The 20,167-nt window shown below is 41.4% G+C and overlaps 1 protein-coding gene across 12 annotated transcripts in view; it reads left to right on the top strand.

Annotated features, from left to right (window-relative positions):
- Window positions 1-20,167, top strand: part of CALD1 (caldesmon 1) — a 284,763-nt gene that overhangs the window by 175,640 nt on the left and 88,956 nt on the right. The window contains exon 1 of one of the 12 annotated variants that reach the window (XM_061638525.1): window positions 16,884-17,179. The exons of the other annotated variants lie outside the window; for them this stretch is intronic. Coding sequence (XP_061494509.1) covers window positions 17,133-17,179 — 47 coding nt within the window. The 5' untranslated portion in view covers window positions 16,884-17,132. Of the gene's footprint in view, window positions 1-16,883; window positions 17,180-20,167 lie in introns of those variants that run through there. 12 annotated transcript variants of the gene reach the window in all.

Genomic DNA, 20,167 nt, shown 5'->3' with positions numbered 1-20,167 from the left:
GGAGAAAATTCGTATATCAAGGCCATTGTTTTCATGCTTTGACTCCATGACACACGCTACTAATATTCCCTTTGCCTTGAACACAAGCTGTATTTATTTGTTGATAGGAAAAATCCTATTCCAGTTGGGGGAATGGCCAATCTTAGTGGTAGAACATGTGTATTGTATGCAGAAGGCCCCAGGTTCCATCCCTGGTATCCATTTAAAAATTATTAGGGAGCAGTTGATGGGAAGGACCCCATACTTGAGAGCCACTGCCAGTCAGAGTAGACAGTATCAGGCTGGCTGGACAAATAGCCTGACCTGGTATAAGACAGTTTCCTGTGCAAGGATCAAATACAGTGCTAATTATATTGGTGATTCAAAATGTAAGAGGCTTCCATACAGTCAGTAAGTATAACTGCTGTTGCAATTACCTTTAGCCCTCCTGGCAGAATCCCGCAGATATTTTTAGGAGGGGCATAAGACAGCCTTAAAATTGTGCCAGTGGGAATTAACTTCTAAGGAAGCATTAATTTCCTGTTCCTGTTTTTCAAGAACTTTATGTGTCCAAGGAAAAAATGGTTCTGCTGCATACACATCGCAGAGAACACATTTGGGACCCTGAATTCAAATGTTTTTGTCAGTTCTTAAAGGATCTGTGTTGAGCTTTCACTTCCCCCACTTTTTTGGCTCCCATTAGAGGAATCTGTACTTAGACCAAGGCCACATTCATTATAGTGGAGGATACAGTCAGAAAGATTATGGCATAATCTCATCTTTCCTATTCAACACATGTGCACCATATGTCCTTGTGCACACGCCTCCTATGGCAAGTAGCATTCCTGAATGCCTCTAGTTGCATGGAAAGTGTCTTACACAGCTAGTTTCCATTCTGCATGGCTGAGAGAAGTGTCAGCTGAGTTACTATTGCATAATCTTTGGTCTGAATTTGGAATCCATTTGTAAATAACTGTTTTCAAATTCAGCAGTGGTTTGAGTTCCTTTCTGAGACAGAAACATTATGCACAAATTTGCCCAGGCGCGCTCTGAGCTTTGCTTATGTGGGCTGCTCCATCTGTTTAAGCATCTGGTCGGCAACTAGTTTCATGGCAGGGATATTTTGAGGAGAGGATGAGCCAGACCCCCCCCCATTCCCCGCAGTAGACTGTGACCAAGTCCTGTTATCTAGGGATGGGAGAGAAACTTGATTCAGTTAGTATATTAAGGTGAACTGACAGGATTCGCACTTTCCAAAACAATACAAGAACCAACACTGAACCATCCCTTGAAATTCTCCCTTGTCAGCATTTTGCAGTGCTGCTCTTCAGCCAAGTGATGTGTACAAAAATGCATATGCTAGGGTAAGGTTTACATACAAATGCATATATTAGTGAAAATAATATAAAAATTGTATAATATTAGTGTCAAAGAACACTGAGCCACGGATCTCCCCCAGTAGGGTGTCCCCGGAACCCACAGGCTCCCAGAATTCTGTCTGGTTGACCCATTTCAGCTTGACCAAAGTTAGCAATTCTTGAAAATTAGGGAAATATGCTTTGCAAACATGTGTATGTTAGGTAAAATTGCAGACAAACATGTGTTTATTAGGAGAAATTCACACTAAAATGCTGATGGATTTTCACAAGGACTTTTTTTTTTTAAGACATCACAAACTGATATGGAAATGTGGAGAACTGAACTTCAGACTGGAGAAATGAGAAACTGAGAGAAACCAAACTTGACAGATTCACCCATCCTTACCCACAAGTAGAAAAAGCTCTCTGCTACAAATGTTACATTGGCACATTATCACAATTCCCAGTCCTTCCATTCACTAGTCTTGCCCCTGAACTGGCAACTGAAGGAGAACACCTGACATTTCTCAAAGGGCCAAATTTGCTTCTGGGATCTCCAGTTGCTGATCCCTCATTTAAATTACTGAAGTAGATCTTTTAGTCCTATAAGAACTTTTTAGGTTATGGGCAATTGATTACAGTCCTCGAGTGTGCATGCGCACCAAATCTGGTTTCACAGCCACGTTTTCTCATGCATAGTGCCTCCTGGTGCTGACAGTCAACCCTGTTTTTATATTCAGTGAGATTTCAAAATGGGTGGGATCCACTGTATCAAAAAAGCCTTGAGGAAGCACTGGATATAAATTATTTTTTACATTTTCTACTGGCTTTCAAAAGGAAAGTATCATCTCCTGTCTTCAATTAACTCTGTTAACGATTCCCAGAGCCTTACAGTATGTGTGGTGGTATTTAATTAAATCAGAGGAGACATGATTTGAACAAGACTTTAGTTTCACTTTGAAAGTTATTAAATAAACTGATATGGTTTTGTTCCACTTAGGTTCCTGGGAGCATCCGGTTTAATTTTAATCATGTGCAGCTAGTCAAACAGTGGCCCTTCCAAAAAAACCTGAGGATAATAACTAGATATTAAAAAAGATAGTATGTAAGATCATATCTAGCAGCTTTAAACCTGACACATATTTGAACAGAGAGCACAACTTTCACCCAACTAAAAGAAGCTAAAGATCATCCCAACAATAGATCATAGGAGCCAATTTCATGTGTTAGTCTGCAATCCCAAACACGTCTACCCAGAAGTAAGCCCCACTGAATTGACTGGTGCTTACTCCCAGGTAGGTGGGGTTAGCATTGCAACCTTAGACAGTGGCTAACTGTTGGACCCTGAGTGGGCATGGCCAGCAATTCAGAATGATTATTCCTCTGCCTAGCACAGTAGTTTCCAAACTGGTTGTCCTTAAGGAACTTTTTCCACACTGAATTGGCTTCTGGGGAACCCTCTGTGCATCTGCTATGCTATCTTAATGCACCACAGAGAATTTTGTGTGCAATCTCTTAATACTGTGGTGAGTGAGGAGTAGCTAGCCTGACTTCCCTTGTGGCTTTTATTCTGTTCCATCCTCATTTGCAAGATGGGAGGAGGGGTTAAATAATCCTGAGCCCTCCTCTCCTCTCCCCTCTGAGCTGCTGGAGAGGTTGATCCTCCTTGGCTGGTACATGGCTTATAAACTACAAGCCACCAGGTTGACATGAAGCCCACCCCCTGACCACACTTGACACTCCCATGCTTCCTTGCAAAACAGGAAGTGTTTGAATCACCTGTCAACTTTGGCCCCAAGGCAGATACTGATAAGGATTTGGTCCATGCAGCCAGAAAGGTTCCCCACTCCTCTAAGCACTGTAAGACCAGTAGCTGTGGAAGCAAAGGGAAAAACAAATATAAAGTTATGTGTGAGGTTTAGAGATGGGAGGAGGACAGTAAAAAAGGAAGATGGAAATTTCCCACTGAGTCTTCCCCTCTATTTCCCCTGTATATTCATTATTGTGTTTAGTTGCTTAAGGCTTACATATGTTTTTTGAACCCAGTCTCTAAACCAACAGCCATTTTGGGGGTCAAATGGGTCGGGCATTATTAGGGGTGGCCCAGTGGCAGTGGGGCATGGTAAGCCTCAAGTCTTTTGCTTAACTTTTTAAACTTTACTTACAGGGCATCTGAGCATGCTGTGAAGCGCACATACAGTGAACTGGGCCCAGAAAAATCCTGTCAGCACCCTAAAAGTCAAAATAAACCCCAAAAGGAAGAGCCAGAGTCTGCACCCTGCCCCAGAAAGTTGGCCTAAATTTGAATATATACATATAAATTAGTATATGAACATTTTATGCAAGTTTTTGCCTCGAGTCTTCTAAGTACCTAGTAACGCCCCTAAGTGAGAACGGTTGACATCTATAGGATGGTTTCTCCTCTTCAACTGGGCTTGACTATAGCATTTCAGACTCACTTGACAGATTGCTCAGTACCAATAAATTCTCTGTATATAGGAAACTACATTTCAGGCTTAATCTTTTCCCTGGTAGTTTTCTCAGTGTAGGAATCTTCTCCCTACTTCAATGGGAGAAGCACTCCCTTATATGAGCCTCCACCTGCAGTCTGTAGTGGGACAATCTTGAAATAGGGTTTGCCATCTCGTGTGCTGTGTGTGAGAAATAGTCCTAAGAGAACTGGATTCTGAGGGCTTGGTTTTGCTTAGCTTAACTTAAGCTGGAAAGGAACTTGGAACATGTGGATTGTTCCCTTCCTCCTGAAGGTATTAATGTACAGTAATTGTTGCTCAGCAGCCCCTTTGTCAAAGAGACCTTTGATATGTTTGGGGTCCATACACCTGATCACCAGTTCCTGGCAGTTTGGATAAGAGGAGCAAGTAGGAAACCAGGTGACAGCATGACTGTTCCCTCCATCCTGACCCGTCTGATTCCCACCCTCTCCAAATCATCCATAGTTAGCACATGTGCATTCAGTGGTATAGTTTGGGACTGAGAGGGGAAAGGGTGTGTGTGTTTGTGCTTCTCCAGTATCTTACAGCTAAGTCTGAGATCTGTATCAATGGAAGATACCATTAACTGTCCCTGTCTGTACAATGGACACTTACTATGGTGTCCAGGGAACCCAGTTTCTTTCTATGCACTGTAACCATTTCATTCACTTTTGAATCCAAGGTTTCCACCGTTATGCTAAGGATGTTTTAATAATGAGGATTATTGTTGTTCTTGTTAAATTAGGTATTAGCCTATCCTCTTTTGCATGTTGAAGGGTTATCCTAAATGCTAAAGTGACTGAAGTATGCATCCAAGCAGCGAAATCAGTAAACCTTGTGAATTTCGCAAAGGGTGCAAAATTGGCTTGCCGTTTCATTCCACCGCATGAAGAAAGAGCTTTGGTTTGGCAAGATGAAAAGGCCTATTCATTTTAGCTCTGCCCAATTCTTATTCTTCCCAGTTTTTAATAATAATAATAATAATAATAATAATAACAACAATAACAATAACAATAACAACAATAACAATAACAATAATAATAATAAAACCATCAGATTGTCTTCATAGAAGCAACATCTCAGAAACAAAAGACATCTTTCTCTCTCTCTGATATGCTCAGCTAAGTCTTGGATGTTGGGACCCTTTCCCCTGTGTGATGTCGGTGTAAAATTGGTGTATTTTTGATGTGTGGGAACTTCATAAGAAAAACAGACATATGTATCCACCCAAGCAGACTGTGGTATTTTTGCTGGAGCTCTCCCCGCAGATCTGTTTCATATGTACTTAGGCTGGCAGTGTTGATCCTGATTCTGGTTGCTGAGACTGGAACTAGACATTAGGGCAGACACATGGTTACCGCCAACAACAGCAGTCCTGTGCTTCATTCTTCTCTCCCTGGTAACATCCAGCAATACAGAATTTATCTGTTTTATTTTATCCTACCCTTCCTCCCAGAAGCTCAATGCTGTGTACACGATTCTCTTCCTCTGCCCCCACTGTTATCCTCACACCAACCCTGTGAAGTAGGTTAGGCTGCTAGAGAGCAAACGGCTCGAGATCACCCATTGACCTTCATTACTGAGCTGGGATTTGAACCTCAGTCTCCCCAGTCTTAGTCTGACACCATAGACCAGCCAATCTCTGTCTCTAGCTGTTTTGGACTACAACTGCCATCAGACCCACCCAGCATATCCAATGGTGAGGGATGATGGGAGATGTAATCCAACAACCTCTGGAGAACACTAAGTACGGGAAGGCTGCTGTAGACACTATACCATGCTGGGTCTTGATGTGTGTGGAATGTGGTTGTGGAAAATGGCAGCTAAGGATATGGGGGGGGGGAAACCTGCAGTGCAGTGATGTCTTAGGACATACATGTTTTGTACCACACAGCATTAGAGGGGGGAGAGATGGATATTCCGTACACTGTGGACACAGGGAGTGAGCCAGAGGTGATCAGTGTTGCTTCGATGGCGTGGGATCGGTTTCAGCCTCTTCCTTCTGAGGAAGTGGACAAGGTGCTTTCAACGTTAAAGCCGACCACTTGCCTACTTGATCCTTGCCCTTCGTGGCTCATTATGAGCTGCAAAGATAGACTGGGAGAAAGAATCAAGCTGATGGTAAATGCATCGCTTGAAGAGGGAGTAATGCCATCAGTGCTCAAGGAGGCGATAATAAAACCAATCTTAAAAAAGCCCTCCTTGAACCCCCAAGATCTGAACAACTTTTGCCCAGTCTCAAATGTGCCATTCTTAAGCAAGGCAGTTGAGTGGGTGGTGGCTAAACAGCTGCAAGCACACTTGGAAGAAACGGATTATCTAGATCCATTTCAATCGGGCTTCAGACCGGGACATGGGACAGAAACAGCCTTGGTCGCCTTGGTAGATGATATGAGAAGGGTGTGGGATAGAGGCAAATGCATCTTCCTTGTCCTTCTCGATCTCTCAGCGGCTTTCGGTACCGTTGACCACGGTATCCTCTTGGACCGCCTGCAGAGGTTAGGTATTGGGGGCACTGTATTACAGTGGTTCCATTCCTTCCTCTCTGGGAGGGACCAAAGAGTAGCACTGGAGGAGGAGGTTTCAGATCCCTGGCCCCTCACTTGTGGGGTACCACAGGGATCTATCCTTTCTCCAATGCTTTTTAACATCTATATAAAGCCGCTGGGAGCAATCATCAGGAAATTTGGGCTGCAGTGTCATCAGTATGCGGATGACACGCAGCTCTATCTCTCATTTAAATCTTCACCAAGGTTGGCTGTGGAAACCCTGTCCAAATGTCTGGAGTCGGTGAGTGGCTGGATGGGAAGGAATAAGCTGAAGCTGAACCCTAACAAAACCGAGGTGCTGTTTGTGGGAGACAAGGGAAGGCTGGGAGATATAGACCTGGTGCTTAACAGGGTACGACTGCCCCTGAAAGACCAGGTTCGTAGCCTGGGGGTCGTTCTTGACTCCCAGCTGTCCATGGAGGCTCAAGTTTCGGCTGTGAGCCGGGCAGCTCTGTATCAACTCCATCTGATACGGAGGCTACGCCCCTACCTTCCCAATCATCTGCTCCCACCGGTGGTACATGCCCCGATCACCACTCACTTAGACTCTGTAATGTGCTCTACGTGGGGTTACCCTTGAAAACGGTTCGGAAGTTACAGCTGGTACAAAATGCAGCGGCACGTCTGATTACAGGCGGCCGCCGTAGAGATCACATCACTCCTGTGTTGAAGGAGTTACATTGGTTACTGGTTGTGTACCGAGCCCAATTCAAGGTGTTGGTCTTAACCTTTAAAACCCTATACGGTTGTGGCCCAGCTTATCTGAAGGAGCGCCTCCAGCATCGACAGGGATGCCGCTCAACAAGATCAGCCTCAGAAGACCTTCTTTCGATCCCACCGGTCAAAACAGCTAGACTGGTGAGGACTCGAGAGAGGGCCTTCTCAATTGTGGCCCCCACCCTATGGAATTCTCTCCCAAATGATCTACGCCATGCCCCGTCTATAATGAGCTTCCGCTGGACCCTGAAGACTTGGTATTTTAAGCAGGCTTTTGGAACGGGCTAGTTTTACTGTGTTCTTAAACTTTTAACTGTTTTATATACTGTTTTAACATGTACGTCGCCCAGAGTGGCTGGACAACCAGCCAGATGGGCGACTAACAAATCTCATAATAAATAAATGGAGAGCCAGCGCTACTATTTTGAAAGCCACCATGCATTTGCTGTCAGCTTCTGGTCTGAGTATGCAGCTGGCTGAGTGTAATGAATCAAGATTGCCACTTTGTTTATTATTTGTTTACATATGAATATACTGAGTTGTTTTTTGTTCTACAGGGTATTTAGCATGCATTATAATGTACAGTAGAAACTAAAGATAAAATAACAGTAAAACAAAGCACAACATCACGCACAATCCAGCCATGTAAAGCCCTTTTAAGACTCATTGGTTTTGCTAACAGGGTTAAGAATGTGTTTAAATCTGTCCCAGTAAACACACTGGAGCTGTAAAAGTGCTTAATTTTGGCTAGATTGTTCCCATAATAGACAGCAGAGACCATTTGCCCAAAGATTCAAAATGCCGCAGCAACTTAAAATAATCCAAGAGAGAAAACTTAAAAAAATTAAAATTAAAATAGCACAAAGGTCTGTGGATGGGGAGTTTTATCATGTGGGCGCCATCAGTAAAAAGACCTACTCAGTAGTGGTTGCTTCCAGATGTAGTGTATATTGAGTAATCATCCTGATTTATTTTCACAAAACTTGTGTGAAGGGTATATGACTTCGCTCCCCAGTAGGGATGTAAGAAGGCATTGTTTTCCTTTCCACCTTTTATTCATTCCATACAGCACTGTTTCCATTCCACTGCAGTTCATCTCCAGCCAAAAACTGTTATTCATCTCACTGTGAGGAAATTACATAACTTATGTAATTTACATAATTAATTATGTAAATAATGTCTGTTACATTGTCATTATGTTATTCCACCCAGTTCATTTCAGGGCAATAGAAAAGCAATGCAAAGGGTAGGAGGAGACGTAATCAGTTACATACCATTTGTGGACTGAAAGCAACAACAATGACTTTTGATTGCATTCATTAGATTGATTCCCCATTTCGGACACAGGATGAATAAGCAGATGCTGGCAATTTCTGCTCCCATTTTTGTTTTTGTCGGAATTCTCCGACATCCCTACTCTCAAGTCATTGTTATCCTTCTGGGCACTTTCTGGGAGGAAGGGCGGGATGTAACTTTAATAATAAAATAAATAAATAAATAAATCCTGCACTTTCCATGGTAGCTTCCCATCACTTTTCTTTCCGCATAAAGTCCAAGAGTGGGTGGCTTTTGGGGGGGGGGGTTGACAGCATGTTTATTGTGCAAGAGTGCTATTTAATCATTGCTTTTTATTTCACTGTGCCCACTAACTTTGCACTCTGCACTCTTGTGCACTCTTACTGCATGAGGGGCATATACCAGCATGGACCTGAATGTAGAAGAGATGCATGCAAAACTGTGACCGTCTGGAAGTGCCCTGAATTTCAGTTGAGTAACTTGTTTGTTTCAGATACTTATATCTTCCTTTATAACCTTGAGAGGCTCTCAAAGATTAGAAAAGATCCTTAAAATAAAATCACACTCAAATCTAAACCAGGTTTATACCAGCAACATTTCCTGTCCTCCTCCATTTTCTTCTCTGGTGTCATATCAGGCAACAGCTGTCACTGCGGTCTCATAATATATACAGTGTCTAGGGTGGTTAGGGATTTAAAGGTGATGGCTAAAACCTTGATTTGTTGCTAGAAGCTTAGAGGAATCTGGTGCATATGTTAGCTTAGGACTGGGATAAGATTGTTCCCAGGCCCCAAACTACATAAGAGATAGCCGCAGAATTCTGCAACAGATGAGCCTTTTATATAATTTTCAAGATCAGGAGCTTGCTTGAAGATCACATTGTGACATTTATCAAAGCATTTGACACTCAAGTAGAGGAGAAATCTCTCCCCAGTTTTTTCAGACAAGGGGAAGGATGCTGATCAGGTGGGGAAGACTTGAGAACATAAGAAAAGTCTTGTTAGATCAGGCCAGTGGTTCATCTAGTCCAACATCCTCTTCTCACAGTGGCCAATCAGATACCCATAGGAAGCCTGCAAACAGGACCTGAGTGCAAGAGCACTCTTCTCTCCTGCACTTTCTAGTAACTGATATTCAGGAGCATGCTCCTCTGACTGGGGTGAGAGCATAGGCATAATGGCTAGTAGCCATTCGTAGCCTTATCCTCTACGAATTTGTCTGAGTCCTCAGGCATGGAGGTGGATCTGAAATCAGAAATTTCACGTTTGAGTTCTTTGAGAACTCTTGGGTGGATGCCATCCAAAACCAGGTATTTGTCAGGTTTTATTTTGTCTAATAGACCCAGAACTTTGTCTCTCATTACCACTATCTGCCTCAGTTTCTCAGACTCCCTTCCTGCAAGATTAGTTGAGGGACAGGGATCTGTCCTATATATTCTGCTATGAAGACAGATGCAAAGAATTCATTCAGCTTCTCTGCAATCTCCTTATCGTCCTTTAACACACTTTTTACTCGCTTGTTATCCAGCCATCTCCCGATACGGTCTCAAGCTACTACTGTATTATTATTACTTATTATAGTTATTAATTGCTTTTTTCCAAATTGAAAAAAGGGACAACATTAAATGCAGATATAAAAACAAGAGTAAAAACATCCTAGAATACTCAAACTAAAAAACAAAATCCAACTCTTCCCCAATTGACTAAAAACAAACAGAAAATTATTAAAACAGAAAATGTAGTTAAAGCATTTTTTGTTGTTCATCTTTATGTTTGTAGCAATGTGCTCTTCAAGTTCTTTTTTAGCATCCCTTATTGTCTGCTTGCATTTATTTTGCAAAATTTTGCCAAAGACCCATGCAGTCATCCCCATCCATGAGGTAGTGATGTTCTACCTGCATTCTCCAGGGGCATGGGATCAACTGCATTATGTGGAAGCAGCTTTTGTGCTGTTGGAGACGTGTGTGTGTGTGTGAAGGGGACCCTCAGTGTAAAGCCATTCTACATCTTCCAGATGCCGTGTGAAGAACAGCCTGAGTAACTGTAAGGCAATCGTCTACGTTCCTAACTTTCATTCAGAAAACAGCATTTGTCAGCTCTCAGTTGGAAAATACTGCCATATGCAATGAAGAGTTTGAGATGGGTTCTCACCCCTACCCCCATTAGCAAAGAGGTGCAGCAAACACTGGTGGTCTGTCCCCCACAACCAATGGAATTGGGGCTAGCATATCTGGATGAAGAGGAGCTCCTTGTATCAAGACCCCTAAAGCAGGAGTGGAGAACCTGTGGCCTTCCAGGTTTGTTGGACTTCAGCTTCCATCAGCCCCATCTAGCATGGCCAGTGGCCAAGAATAATGAGAGTTGTAGTTCAACATCTGGAGGGCCACAGGTTTCCCATCCCTGCCCTAAAGAGAGTGGTCTGTACCTTTCCAGTGTTGTGCCATTTCGATCCAAAATTGGATGTTTAAGCTACAAGATTCCTTGAGGGGTGTTTTAGTTCACAAGTCATTGTATACATGTATGTGGTCTGCTTTTACTACATGGCTTTAGCTTAGCAATTTTAAAACCAGTGTCTCGGCTGTACTAGAACCAGTGTCTTGGCTGTATTTTTGGTACAGAAGCATGATTATCCATACCACATTTTCTGGTTCAGTTGTTTGAAGCCCTGGAAGTTAACTAGCCCGCAGACATAATAGGGAGATCATTGTTCTAAGCTTTGTATAATGTCCCCCTTTCCCTCCCCACCTCCCCCCTGGTATAGCAGTTGAAACAACTCAAGGAAACACTTCAATGGAAATAGTCTTCCTTTCTATCACACATTTATAAAATATTACGTTCCTTTGTTGTTGGATTGCCGATACGGACGTTGGTCCTAGGAAATGTGGTTTTCTAATCAAGTTTCAGTTTGCAGTGAGAAGGGGAGCTGAGATCACATCTTGCTATTCCTTTGTTATAAAGGAGAACTGCCAGTATGGATGGGATAGAATATTCGCTAAATGGGATTTATTATCGGATTTTGACATAATCCGACAATCTGCATGGTTTTCGGACTGGCATTGATTTCTTGTGGTGAGTTGCGGCTGTTTTCAGCATGGTTTTCTTTTTTAAAAAATCCACTCCGAATTTTATGTTATTGTCTTCGTAATCAGCTTTGCAAGTGCCTACAGCATAAGCATTTTCATTAGCAATTATGTTATTGTTTTTGCTGAAAAAAACCATGAATTGTCAATTGCACAAACAATTGGAAACAAAAAAAAATGGTGGATTGGTACTGAAAGCCAGACTGTCAGAATTCAAGAGGATAAGAACCTGATACAGAACCACATCCCTAACTGTCAGAAGGGAAACATAAGGAATATTCCATTTTTGAAATCTGTAGAAGAATGTTGTTCCAATAGAAGAGGGGTCCATTATGTTCTATGAGAATGGCACCGTTTGGAAGAAGAGACATTTCTTTAAAAAGAATGAGTATATAAACCATTCAAGTGAAACCTGTCTATATAGTTCTTTAGGTGACTGACATATGTTATCTTCCGAATGAAGGTAATTAAACATCATGTACCAAGCAAAAATCTGCTTTTGATTAAATTCCACTTCGCTCCTCATATTGATTTATGTCCAACATTTACAAGCCACTTTTTAAATAAAATCACCTAAAGTAGCATATGGAGATTTAACACAATTTAGCAACAATCTTTAAAAGGTGAATATGTCATCCATTCCAAGAGGGCTTGGTAAATAAAAACCATGTACTATGAGTTTTATTTGATGGCTTCAGCAACAATTTATAACAGTGTCTAGGTTGCATTGATACATCTCTGTTACAGGAGATACATCTGTTTTTGACCTGGTGCCGGAAAGCAGCTAACATGGAAACCTGCTGGGCTTCTGTGGGGCAGCCATTCCATGGAATTGGTGGCAACACGGAAAAAGCCCTGTCCCCTACTTTTGGTAGATCTAACTTAATGCATAGAAAGTCATAGGGAGCAGAGCGTCTTCAGATATCCTGAGGGACCAGGGAGGTTCATATGGAACACTAACATTGAGGTACATATATAGTGACCCTTTCCAGAGAGAGGGAGAACTTTTACTGACAGAAATAAATTTGTAAAGGATCCCCACGAAGATCCTAAAATAATTTGTGTAACCTGAGGCACAAATGTCTAATAATAATAAGCAGCTGTGTCAATTGCTTGTATGTGACTACTCCCACAAGCGTTAGTTGCCTGTTTGTTTTTTAACCAGCCTATGTTTCCATGCTGGCTGTGGAGGAGAGGGACTGCCATCGACAGCCAGCATGGCCAGGCAGGCTACTAACCTTACTTGCCTTCTCTCAGGCAGTCTGGTTGAGGAGGGAGAGAGTCAGCCTCTGCCAACCTTCTGTGTTTCTTTGCTGTCTGTGGAGGACAGGCCTTCCCTTCCTCAGAGCCAGCGTGGAACCTTAAATGGGCTGACACAGGATGGATGGAGAGATGTTCCTCTGCCAATTCGCTCACTACCAGCATGGAATTTCTTGTTGTCTATGGCTACAAGGCGAGCCATTCAATGCAAGGCTTGTTAGTAGCATGGACTTGTATTTTTTTTAACAGGGCAACTTGAGGGGGTGTTTGGAGAAATGACGTGGTGGGGGAAGAAGCTGAACACCCTTCCCTTCTGCTGCTGCATTTCCCCAGTGAGCTTCATGGCTGTGTGGGGATTTGAACCCTGGTCTCCCAGGTCCCACTGCACCTCACTGGCTCTCTCCACAACTTAAACCTGGATTGAAATAGCTACTGAACCTCAGTTTGCTTCCTATTGCTTTGTATATCCAGGTGCTTTCTCCTGCTACCAGTGCCCATTCTCCGTTTGATTAACCAGCAAAAATCCGATGTTCCTTGAAATACCCAAAATTAAAGGGCTAAAGAAAGTTCTCTTTATAGAAAATAGCATTTGAACGGGACTCGATATTAAAGGCAGGGATAGCCACAGAGGCTTTAAAGGCAAAGTTCCTGTTTATTCTGCAACAACAACAAAAGTCATTTATGGCATTGTTTACTTTTCTGGGAAGTGAAGAGTCAATATTATTATTTAAACAATGAGCAGATGTTAATGTCATTATGCTGGATTTTTGAAACAACAAACACATTTTTTTCCTTGCACAACGCCAATAGCTTTGTGAAGCTTTTGATAAATAAGCTCTGTTTTCTGGGAAGTGGTACAGTGGCAGAGGGAGGCAGAAAAGAAGGAGTCTAGTATCTCTGAAATAAAGCAGTTGTATTTGTAATTGTTTCCCCTCTCTATCCTCAGTGTAAAGCTGAACACTGAATATCTTTCTTATCAGAAGGCTAAAATTAAAAAAAAAATTTTTTTGAGAACACACACATTATTTAGTAACTCACAATATTTGAGACGGCTGATTTCAGATATCCCCTTTCATTGCATTTTACATCTTTCCTTTCTGCCTACTCTGTGAAAGCACGTAAAGGTTGAGCTAGTATTCAGACTTGAAATGTACGTAAGTACATGTACCAAATTTCGTTTTGGGACTTTGTTGAAGGAGAAGTGCTTCAAGCTTCCCAAGAACGCCAATGAAAGCAGAATTCTCACTTTGATTGGCCAACCTTTAGGTTTTAAAATAAATTAAATCTATTTAACAGTACTCCATGTAATAATACTGTCTTATTGTCCTCATCCAGAGAGAGCGATCTGCGCACAGATCCCCTTGTTGGACTGTGAGTTGCACATGCAAAAGCATGGTGCTTGTGCTGTTCCCTTGCCTGAATTCCTCCATGTTAAACAAGGACTATTGGCACAGTTCCCATCTCTGGATTGAGGCCTCATGTACAGTGTGAAATAGATGCTTGAAGCTATCAACTGCCACTCACTGTTAAGGGAGGGTCAACAGATTAAATCCAGGTCCACTGTCACTTTCTGATAGGTGAATTGGTCCTGCTACATTTGATAGCACCAAACATTTGATGAGTGGACATTTACGCTGCATGCTGGTAAATGCAGAGGGAATTCCCATTTCATTTTAAATGAGGAAATGCTGCTTGCATGTGTATGAAATCAAGATGCATTCCAAGCCTTATTTCCTACCATGGCTGGATATATTGTAGAATTGCTTTTTATAGATCATTTGCTCAGCATCCCAGCTCAACAACTGTGGGGGAATGGAACCAACCCAGTACCTTCCTTAGAGAGGCAAAAGGGCTCAGTGCCTCAAAAAGACAGAACAAGGCTCAGTTCTCTGTATAGAGCTTTAAAGAACTGTATCAAGATTCCTTTGGGCAAAACTGTATTTGTGACTTACCTCCTGGAAAATTCTCCCTTCCATTAAAGGGCTGAACCAGAGATGCCAACAAAGTTCTCCCAGGCCAGGCTCAGATATGAATTTTGGGGACTTTTGGGCTTTAAAGCCTCCAAATTCTTCTTTGGCTCAAATAAAAATCAGAGCTGGAGAAGAATTCCTGGCACTTACTGAAGGGCCGTATGTTAGTGGTGGAGCATCAGCTTTGCAGGCAGAAGGTCCCAGGTTCAGTCTCCGGCATCTCCAGGTAGAACTGGAAATGTTTCCTGACTCTGTAACTCTGGAGAGCTGCTGCCCATCAGTGTATGAACAATACTGAGCTAGGTGACTCAGTATAAGGCAGCTTCCTATGATTCTATGTCCCATGGCCTTCCCCGCATTCCTGCAAGCCCTCACCATCCCCCAAACCCCTCCCTGCCAGTCTCCTGTCTCCCAAACACAATTTCCCCTTCATGTACCTGGCAAGTGGCAATGGCAGAGGCAGCATATATATTAAAACCTCCTGGGAGGAAGGGTGGGATATAAATCAAATAATAAATAAATAAAAATGCATGTATTAGTAAAATTAATGTACAAATATGCAATATATGAGGGAAAATTGCTTTGCTAATATGTGTATATTAGTCAAAATTGCATACAAACGTGCATATCAGGATAAATTTGTTGACTAATTTTCTTGAGGACGTTTGACAAAAATTATGAAAATTACAAACTGATGTGGAAATGTGGAAAATTGAACTTAAGATAGAAACGGAAAGAGCCGAAATTGGCAGATTCCCCCATTCCTAACTCACAGTTAATTTTTTTAGAGAGAAAATCTATACCAATGTATGTATATATGTATCTACTATCTGAGGTAGTATTTCATGCATTTGATGAAGTGGGTGGTGGCAAGAAATATGTTGGTCCTTAATAGGGATGGAAAGATCTGTCAATTTCAGTTCTCTGTTTCTCATTTTTCCAATCTTAAACTCAGCTCTCCACATTTCTGCAGCAATTTGTGATTTTTTAAAAAAATCCTCATGAAAATTCTTCAGAATGTTAGTGCAGATTTATTTATTATTTGATTTATATCCCACCCCTCCTGCAAGCAGGAGCCCAGGGCGGCAAAAACACTCCAAATCATCATAAAAACAGACCTTAAAATACATTAAAACAAAAAATCTTTAAAAACATTTTAAAAAAAGGTTTAAAAACATATTAAAAAGCAATTCCAAGGCAGACTGGGATAGGTCTCAGCTTAAAAGGCTTGTTGAAAGAGTAAGGTCTTCAGTAGGTGCTGAAAAGATAACAGAGATGGCACCTGTCTAATATTTAAGGGGAGGGAATTCCACAGGGTAGGTGCTGCCACACTAAAGCCCTGATTTCTATGTTGTGTGGTATGGACCTCTTGATGAGATGGTATCTGCAGGAGGCCCTCACCGGCAGAGCACAGTCATTGACTGGATATATAAGGGATAAGACGGTCTTTCTTTAATTTCTCCTAATAAATATAGTATGCAGTTTTGAATAATGTACACATTTTTTGCAAGCAGTTTATCCTAATATAATGCACTTTGTATGTTATTTTCAGCAATATATTCATTTTGTGAACACTTTCCCCTAATATATGCATTTTTGTAAATATTGCTTGGTTGGAGAACAGCATCAAATGTGATTTAATGTGAATTTAGAAGGATGGCTCTGTTTTGGTTTTCATATTTCTTCAGAAAGTGCAAATCTGATAAATTTGGCTTTAAATGCAAACTGAATCAAATGGCTCCCCCATCCCTAGTCCTTCCACAGGGCTTGCATTTGTGTGTCTGTGTGTTTGCTGTTTAGATAGGCTTCTGACCTGAAACCCTGCTGTTTGTGCACATGCTGGCTTAATCTGGAATGTGGCTCCTGCTGTAAACAGGCACTTGTAAGTGAACAAACACCTTTGCATTGTGTTTCACATTCCAACTGTTTAGTGCTTATGCAGACCAAACCAGACCAAAAAACCTCTATGTAGCAGAGGTATCTGCTTACCCATGACATCACAATGGAGCAGCTGGCAGGAACCTGTAGGAGTCCTTCTTCTGCCCTCACGATGTTTGCAAAGAATAAGCCTGAGCATTGCGAATGGGGCTGTATTAGAGAGAATACAGTAAAGGTACTGCTGTGGGTAGGTGGGTGGGTGGGGGTTGGGATCATATGATCATAGTGCAGAGGGACTAAGTGGGTGGAGGATTCAGGCGAAAGAGTCAGTGGAACAGAGGATACAGTTGGGGCTGCCATATAATACACCAAAGGGTCAGTCCAGAGTAGTTAGCTGCTGTGGAGGGAGCACAAACAGCTAATATCTTCCCTGGCTGCCTGAAGGCAAAAGGAATATTTTTGCTCCCTCATTCCACACCCTGCTCATTCCTTCAGCTGCTTTCTGTGAGGCTGTCAACCGGCAAGCACCATCCTCTAATTCCTACATTCCAGGCATGATCAGTGGAGCGTATTGCAGGACAAACTTATCAGGTCTTTCCAAGTGAGTTCCTGATTTAATGTGATGCATATATATAGTATATGTACTGGGGGGGGGTAGTTTCTAACTTCTCAATTTGTGGAGTTTTCCTTGTGAAGTTTGAAAAAAACTTGGCTCTGCTGGTTAGTGAGGAAGATGTATAATAGGTTGCAACATGTTGAAGAGCTGTGAGCAAAATGCTCCAATTGTATCTTGTCCCCTCCACTTGCATTAATCAATTCTTGCTTTGTTGTAAAAATGGCTATGGATACAAAGAAGTTTTGCTCTAATTCAACCAGCAGATTTTTTTTTTAAAAAAAATTGGTTTACTTTATATAATTCAGAAGTCTCTTTCGTCAGTGTGAAATTTGGAGGTTGCTTAATCTCTGAGTAAATACTAGACACTGATTAACTCAAGGGGCAGAGAAAGTGGCCAGCAGTAATTGTTGATATGATATTGATAGAGGAATTATATCATTGTGCTGTGTATATTACTGCTGTTTTCACTGACTTTAGCGAAAGACTTTCCTCTTCTCCCAGGCATTTTAGCATGTGTTTTTAAATTGCTTTTTAAAAAAGTGTTTTTAAAATTTGTATATTTGTTTTTAATGTTTTTAATTGTTGTAAACCGCCCAGAGAGCTGTGGCTATGGGGCGGTATACAAGTGCAATAAATAAATAAATAAACTTTGAAAACTTTTAAGGATAGGAATTGTGACCCAGTGTTTTCTATGAAGTGCTCTTACGATTTTAGAAATGTATTGAAATATTTTATGAGGGTATTAAGCAGGGGCACAGCTGAGTCTGGCAATCTAATCATAACTGGGGATGACTGACGAAGTCTGTTTTCATTTTAAAAATAATAATAATGAAAATAAGAGTGTAACCCACATGATTGCAGAGAGCACTGACGATTGTATGCCTTAGAAATTCAGAAATTACCCCTTCCCTGCGGATCCTAATGTGTCAGTTTTAGTTAGAATGGTTTTTTAAACCCAAAGTCTTGGTTTTATGGGCATGATTGATAAAGTGAGAATCTGCAGTGTTGACTATGAAGTGTTTTCCCCAAACAAAGAAGATGATCATTTATTTAATTTTATTTATCAGAATTTGCATACTGCTTGATTGTGATAAAACCTCTAAGTGGTTCACAAAAGAATTTATCAATAAAAAACAGTTAAAAACAAGCAATTAGAACATTTAAAAGAACATTAAAATTGACAGTAAGCTAAAAAGAGATTAAAACATGTCAACATCTATGTGTCTTGATAGTTGCCTAAACAAAAATATTTTAAGCAGGTGCTGAAAAGAATACAGTGAAGGTGCCTGCCTGATATCAATGGACAGGGAGTTCCAGAGTATAGGTGCTGCCACACTAAAAGGCTGGTTTCTTACAAGTGTGAAACATGTATTATGTGGCACCCGGAACAGTGCCAGTTGCGCAAATTGAAGTGGTCGAGTGGGTACATAATGGGGTCATAAGTTCACATACACTGAATCAGAATAAATTAATATGTAGTAGATATCACCCCCAGTTGAATGAGATGAGAGCCAGTGTGGTGTAGTGGTTAAAGTATTTATTTATTGAATTATTGAATTTAGTGAGTATTGGACTACGACCTGGGAGACCAGAGTTTGAATCACTGGGTGACCTCAGGCCAGTCATTGTCTCTCAGCCTCAGAGGAAGGCAGTGGTAAACCCCCTCTGAATACTGCTTACCATGAAAACCCTATTCATAGGGTTGTGTAAGTCGGGATCAACTTGAAGGCAGTTCATTTCCATTTTGAATGAGATGAGTGGGGAATGACTACATTACATAGCCGATAGATAACCACAGAAGTTCATTTTTTAATTGCTAAAGTCAGCTCAATTTCACTTTCCACATAATTCTGTGATTCCTTCAATATATTTCCAACTGTCAACTCTTCACATCCTCACCCTTCCCAGTCATTCATCATGTTTCACTCAACTTCGTCAGAAGGTGACACATTCTCATGCCATGACTGAGGATCATCAGGCTGTCTGACTCAGACCCTCCCAAAGATATAGACACAGAGAGGTATCCGGACAGAGACATCGCTATCATACAGAAACTTGATTGGAAGGACTCATGAAGAAGACTGAAAACAAAGTAAATATTAGAGATTTCTTAGAGAGATGTGGCTCACAACATTGCACAAATCAGTTTGCCGTGTTACTCAACCTTTTGAATCATACGTAATAAAAAACCCTGTTCAAGCAAATAAGATTTGCCGCAGTGTGTAGCGGACTCAGAGACTCCAAATTCCTAACAGATCAAGTGAATCTAACCAAATTCCTAGATTCTGATACTCAGATTCATATCAAGCAGCAGCTGCAGCTTACAGTTTATATTCATCAAAGGTCATGTCAACAACAAGTCAGTTTTGCACTCTAGCCTATAAAATGATAGCTTGATATCATTTGCAAATCCATGTATTAGATTTGACCTCTCTTATGTGAAGACCGACCCCCAAATGGCCATGTGGATGGGTTCTTTGATAACCCTGTGAGGTTCCATTCCAGCATGACTCCATCACTTTTGTTCTCTTAGAACTAGCAATGGCTGAAGGAAGGAAATGCTTCGAGGCTCACAGGCGTTTATCTTTCCTTTGGTATGTGAAGGTCCAGTTTTTAATATGTAACAAATAGGGCTTGCAAAAAACAATGTTGAAGGGTAGAGTGCTCTAATTCAGCATCCCACTCAGCTAGCCATGCCTTCTTGCAGGATGCTCCATTCCTGTTCCCATCCAATAGTCACTCAGCATTCTGTGGTCACTGAGAACATGCTCAGCACTCATTGGGCTGTTTTTCAGTCCCATCTCTATGGGTCTTTTAATTACTGCAAAGTTGCTGACACCTATCTCTTATGAATGGTGCTGTATTGGCTACGTAAGATTTGTCACTTGAAATGAGTTTGTTATTAGAATATAGGATAATATATAGCATTTATATATAGTGCTTTTATGAGTGCTTATAGCACTTCACATACTA

The sequence above is a fragment of the Rhineura floridana genome, chromosome 8, assembly GCF_030035675.1.
Source record: "Rhineura floridana isolate rRhiFlo1 chromosome 8, rRhiFlo1.hap2, whole genome shotgun sequence".
NCBI classification, from domain to species: Eukaryota; Metazoa; Chordata; class Lepidosauria; order Squamata; family Rhineuridae; genus Rhineura; species Rhineura floridana.
This window is presented reverse-complemented; position numbering and strand designations above follow the sequence as displayed.